General features: G+C 27.9%; 2 protein-coding genes across 2 annotated transcripts; both read left to right on the top strand.

The window, feature by feature from the left end:
• Window positions 1–205: 205 nt before the first annotated feature.
• EIN_109780 (hypothetical protein) lies at window positions 206–2,332 on the top strand (the record flags this gene model as incomplete). Its single annotated transcript, XM_004185512.1, has 1 exon — window positions 206–2,332. The coding sequence occupies one exon, from the start codon at window positions 206–208 to the stop codon at window positions 2,330–2,332; it is 2,127 nt and encodes a 708-aa protein (XP_004185560.1).
• Window positions 2,333–2,814: 482 nt separating this feature from the next.
• On the top strand, window positions 2,815–3,232 carry EIN_109770 (heat shock transcription factor, putative; the record flags this gene model as incomplete). Its single annotated transcript, XM_004185511.1, has 2 exons — window positions 2,815–2,913; window positions 2,990–3,232. The coding sequence occupies 2 exons, from the start codon at window positions 2,815–2,817 to the stop codon at window positions 3,230–3,232; spliced, it is 342 nt and encodes a 113-aa protein (XP_004185559.1).
• Between the last annotated feature and the right edge of the window lie 3,314 nt (window positions 3,233–6,546).

Below are 6,546 nucleotides of genomic sequence, written 5' to 3'. Positions count from 1 at the left end.
AAAAAGCCATTTCAGCAATAAAATCCAACAAGAAAATAGAGCCGACTACAATATACGTGAAGTCTGGAATGTATCCATTTGTAATAACTCACTGGCCATCGACAAATGGAGTGCACCAAACATATCCGAATCTGCACGATTGACCATTACGAAATATCCCAATGAAGAACCTCCAATATTTATCGGTGGAGTGAAAATCCCAATAATGTCCTTTAGGAATTTAGACTCCACAAAAGACAAAATTCAGTACGATAAAATACAGAATGCGATGCGAAAGAAAATCAAAGTCTGTGAACTCTCCAATTTGTACTCCAAAATTGAATTGGGAACATTCAACACTTCGAATAATCCAGAGATATTCGTCAAAGAAAAACGGTACCACCCAGCTCGATACCCCAACTGGGAATATACAAACACTTCAACAGTAACAGACAGAATTTACATCTTAAAGAAAGAAGCTGCCACTGACACACCAGTGTCTCCTGATGTCTCCGGTTTCTATATTCTTCAAAAAGAAGTGATTTGTGGTAACCGAAGTGTATACAAAAGTGAGAAGAGTTACTCCGGGAAGAGATATTACCTCTACAAGAACGACTCAAACTACTGGAGTTTATCTTCTCGTTTTGACTGTGGTGTCCCGACACAAAGTGACGGGGCGTATTGGGCAATGAAGAGAACGAACATGGCCGGATCACTTAACCCGGTTGATTCATCTGGAGCTAAAGGGAAGTACTCGTTACAAGAGAGTAATGCTATCTTTAGAGGAAATGTGTGGATAGCATACGTCCCTGAGCAAAATGGAACGACTTTTTATTACTCTGACGATCATTTGGATCAATACGAAAGTTATGACAGTGTCTGGATACGAGCAAAATGGCTCATCTTTTCACAAGAACAGAGCGCGAAAGGGAAAATCAAGAAGAGCGACAAATCAATCACTTTAGATAGACCACTGGGCGGGGGCGATTATTATGGCATGAAAAGTGGACAGCCGTTTTATATTTATAATTTGATAGAAGAACTTGACGAAGAAGGAGAATACTATATAGACTACGATGAAAAGAAGTTATATATTATTATGCCAGACAACGCAGATGATATCTGGATATCACAGAGCTTGAGCCCGATCTTTAGAATTCAATTTATAAATGGTGTTAGTCTTGAGAACTTAATATTTGAATATTCGATTGAGGACTTTGTGGACTTCTGGGCAGTCAATCATTGTTCCGTCTTAAATTGCACTTTTAGACACGGCGGAAAGAGGGGAGTATATATATATGGAACTGTCAATAATAACATAACGAGAAATGTTATATATGACACAGGGGCACAATCTGCAACACTGAAATGTGGAAACATCTCTCAATTAGTACGAGGAGAGTGTCACTTAGATCACAATTATGCAAACACTTCTTCTCAATTACAATTCACTTTTGTTCCGGCATTTTCGATCGAAGGCTGTGGAAATTACATGAAACACAATTTAGTGGAAAATGTCCCACATGTTGGATATGTCTATGGCGGCCCAGAACTTGAAATTTCATACAATGAAGCTATTAATATCTGCAATAGTGCTTCAGACTGTGGCGCGTTATACACTGGCGCACATTTTGAGTATCGAGGAGGTTCTATTAAATACAATTTCTTCCATGACTCTAAAGGCTTTGGGCAACCTGGTGGGGGGTCTTATGTGATTGGTATTTACATCGACGATAATATGAGTGGCCAAGAGATCTTTGGAAATGTTGTCGCCAATTTTGTTGGGAATGGCATTCACCACGGCGGAGGAAGAGAAAACAATATTTATAATAACATATTTTATCACTGCACATATGGGTATCACGGGGATGCTCGTGGGCCTTATAGATATCACTATGAAGCGGGTATGCCATATAATTTACTTGAAAATATCGAGAAAAATGGAGTTGATAGATATAACCCGCCTTGGAGTACCAAATACCCCTCATTAAGCAGACTCCCTAAAACTAATGAAGAGTTGAAGAAGCCGGAAAATCAACACTGGATTATGCCAGAAGAGTGTGATATTTGGTGTAATGTGATGTATGCATCAACTAAACAGGACGCTGGATATCAAGATGGAGTTGAAAATTATATCAGAAGATGGGAATGGAACACTAATTCGAGCCAAGACCCAATGTTCTTTGACGCATTTAATTTGGACTTCAGAATGAGAGAAAATGGGGAAATTTATAAGTATAATTGTTGGAAGGAAATACCTTATGAAAATATCGGGATTAACAAAGAAGATGGATGCAATGAAGTTATAAAGCATCTAATTATTATTGTCGTGGTACTCGTTTTAAGCTTCTGAGTCTTTTGTGTGATTATTTTAATAATTGAACTCTTTGAATATTTAAGTTTAATTCGTTAATTGATTAATAGTATTATAATTTATAAAAGAAAGTTGATTTATTTTATTTCGTTTATTCACTTGTTTCAAATATTATACAAACTATTTTGCATTGTTTTTATTGGAATATTAAGATGATATAATTTACAACAAACAACTACAGTTAAAAGCGTCTATTTGTCGTGAATCCGGCAGAAAAACGTATTTATTTGTTGTAAATAAGTCATTTTTATGAAATATTTAATATTGAAATTTATTTTTTTTAAAAAATTTGGTTTTTAATTCAGCAAAAGATACAGATTCGAGAAAAAAAATAATTGTCGTACACACAAATGATTGGCCATTGTGCAATTACGATTAAGATTAAGATAAATAGAAGCCTTTAACTGTTTAATATAACATTTAATATAAAAAAAGAACTTTTTAAAACAATTAATAAATTAATGGAAAAGAACAACAAAAATGATAACAGGAATAAAGAAGTTGCTCCTTTTATCACAGTTTTGTATGAACTTGTCAATGACCGCAGTGCACAAGATGATGTTTGTTTTTATTTTACAAAGGAAATAATTAAACAACAATTGATATTATTATTATAAAATTTTAATTAATTATTAGATTTGTTGGTCAACAGACTCAACACACCCCGGTTTTGTAGTGTTAAATCCAATCAGACTTTCAAAAGAATTTCTTCCAAAGTATCTTAGACACTCCAATTACGCGGCGTTTGTAAAACAGATGGAGGTTTATGGGTTTCAACAGGTCGAACACCCACTTGGACTGTGTTATATGCACCCGGATTTCAAAAAAGGTCATAAGGAGTTGCTATATAAAATTCACAAAAATTTAATTAACAATTAAAATTTTTATTTTACATTTAGGGGTTTGAATAACTTAAATATTAAAATACAATCATCAGTAATTAATTGAAGCTTCTAGACGATAGAATTAAGTTGAGGTTTAAAGAAATTTTTAATTTTTTTTGTATTTTGTAAAAATAGAATTATCTAAATTATACTTTATAGTTATAATGTCATATCATTGATGATTTAAAAAAATTGTAATTTAAAAAATAACATAAATTGTCATTTTATTGAACAAACAAATACAATCAATTTCGTCTGTTTGTCAGAAACCCAACAGAGAAGCATATTTTTGCGAATAAAAGAATTGTAATGAACGTTCGTTCAATTACAACTAATAAATATGTTTATTATTAAAAAGAAAAATTTCAACTGTAGTGAAAAGTTTAAAAAAATGAAAACTATAATTCGTGTTTTTGGACTTATTTAGTATCATCAAATCGTATTCAATAACCTTAATAATCAAATTGGTTAATATGTTGATTTAATTAATAATGGAAACATTAATCGTAATAAATTTTGTTTGTTCGATATTTATTCATTCAACTGTACTGTTTAATAATTGGGTGATATTTACAATTGATTTTTTTATTAATCTTTAAATTTAGAAAAGTGGTTTTAAAAACAATTGCTGTATACATGTGAACATACTCCGTAGCTTTTGCATTTTTTAAAAACCCAGTCTTTTTTCAAGCAATTTTGCCCAAAAGTGCATTTCCCTTTACCAACTTATTTTTCTCAAAGTAAATAATCTAAAATTGGAGGTGTTTTTGTAAAATAATAAATGTTACGAAGAAATAATATAAATCTTTCACTTTTTGGTTATTGTTTTGTTCAAAATGCCGAATGTAAAAATAAAACCTTTAAAGAAAATAAAAAACTATTTATATTTTTTTAGATGATAAGTTTGTTATTAAAATAACATTATAAAAATATTAAACATATTTGCAACAACAAAAAACAAGAAGTTTAATGTGTATAACTTATTTTTTAATTAAATAATAATTGAAACATAATAAATATTGAACAAAAATAAATCATGTTTTTTCATGTAATTAAGTTGACCAAAAGACAATGTGATTGTTGATTAACTTATTTTCAAATGAAAGAACAGAAATATAGCATAAGATGATATTTAAATGATAAAGTGGTAAATAGAAAGCAGTCCACAAAAGAAATATAATAAAACAAATAAATAAATAAAAAGTGAAATATCAATAGACAATTAAACATATAATCAACATTGAAGTGTTAAATTTATACATTTAGTATATTCTTAATGTGGATAATACAGTTAAGAGTGGTAATATAATAAATTATAATAAGTATAGATTGAAGAAGAATCAGATATTATAGAGTATTCATTGAATAAGTATTTTTTTCAACAACAAAATTATTGAAAAAGGATAGTGTTGATAATTTATAAAAGTCCACCATCATAATTTTGAGATAATTTTATCAGAAACCTTCAAAATACTCAATAAAAATAACAGGATTTAGATCTATGTTTTAAATAAACATAAAACATTAAGAAATTTATTAAAGTGGTTGGAGTATTTATGATTGTTTGTAAATAAAGTGTTATGGTTTTATTATTATAAACGTTATTTTGACATTAAGTTTATCTATTCAAATCAATAGCATTTGATCTAAACTCATAAACAATATACACATATAAAATTATCAATTCAAATTATTCATTAAACTGATAAAGACTAGTCTTTAAAATCAAGTTTATCAATTTATGTATAAAAAACGAGATTTTTCAAATAATTAATGATAATTGTGAACAGAAAACAGCAACATTCATGTAATTTAAAATGGCGAGTAAAATAGACAAAAATAAAAAGTCAAAGAATTTGGTTTGTTTATAGATAATTATTTGGAAAAATACATAATAGTTGAATTGAATATAATACAAATTTAATATAGTTAAAGTTTACATAATACACACATCTTGTTTATATTATTTATAATGTTGCTTATGTTCTTATTCTGTTTTAAAACAATTTTAATTTGAATGATAAATAATTGTACAGAGAAAACAAATTGATTTTGTAAAAATCAATTAATAAAATGTTTTCACATAATTATCACAATTGCTATACTTTTTTTGTTTTCTTGTATTTCGGTAATTTCAATGAAGTTAAAGATTAAACTTTTCAAAACCAATTGATTGTTACCGTTTAAACACAGTAAGTACACGAATCATGGAAGAGCATTTGTTTAACAAAAAAATACACAAAAACTTTGTGATTGTTGATTCATATGTTTTTTCAAATAAGAGAACAAAAGGAAAGCATAAAAAGTTAATTAAATGATAAAGTGGTTAATTTAAAGTTGTCCACAAAAGAAATTAGAAAATGAATAAACAAAAAGTAGAAATATATGATTAATAAAACATAAAAATGTCAAAAGTGTTATTTTTCGAAACATGTTACTCTCATTAAAATTATAATGAACATTGAATTTAATATTTGATTATAATTTGAAGAAGTATTTGTAATAGTATCAACCATCAAAATGTAATCATATTGCGACTTTTTTTTCTACAATGTTTTTAAATAAGTATAAAGTGTTTTGTTTTAAATAGTTACCTAAAGTATTGTTCGAAACAAAATAATTAAAGAAATGCAATAATATAATGAATTAAAAGTTCCCGAATCTCCATCAATAATAAAATAAACACAATGTAAATAACAGAGAAGGTATCAGTGAATACAATAAATATTGTGAATTTAATGTTGGAACAATAATTGTTATAAACTTCAATATAATGATAAGATTACCTTTTCACATTTTTTGAATAAAACACAACAAAATTAATTAATTAATTGTTCAAGTTAATTCAATTATTACTTTGATAAAAATTATGCTCGACAAGTAATTTTGTTAATTGCGCACCAACAAATAATGATTAGTGTAACTTATAAACAGCAATTTTAAAACACTCAACAAAGTACGTAAAACAAAAATAATTAACCAATAAAAAATATGATTTTGTTAATTGATTTTTTAATAAACTTTTTTGAAATAAAAAAAGATATCGTCTTAAAAACATTTCAATTTAAAGGAATTTTTCAATAAAGTAATAGACAAAACACCATGTTTGTATTTCATATTGTTGTGTGTGTGTTTTAGTATGTTTATTGATAAGTTCAAATTTAAAAATTGTTTAACCAGTCGAAAGTGTTTTTATTAATGTTGTAAAACCCGACTATAAATCAAAAGTTCAACATAAATTATTACAATTATAATACAACTTCTTCAACGACTTTTATAGTAATAACAATGATGAAGAGAACCAAATAG

The sequence above is a fragment of the Entamoeba invadens genome (assembly GCF_000330505.1).
Source record: "Entamoeba invadens IP1 unplaced genomic scaffold scaff_1105074725955, whole genome shotgun sequence".
Taxonomy (NCBI): domain Eukaryota; phylum Evosea; order Mastigamoebida; family Endamoebidae; genus Entamoeba; species Entamoeba invadens.
This window is presented reverse-complemented; position numbering and strand designations above follow the sequence as displayed.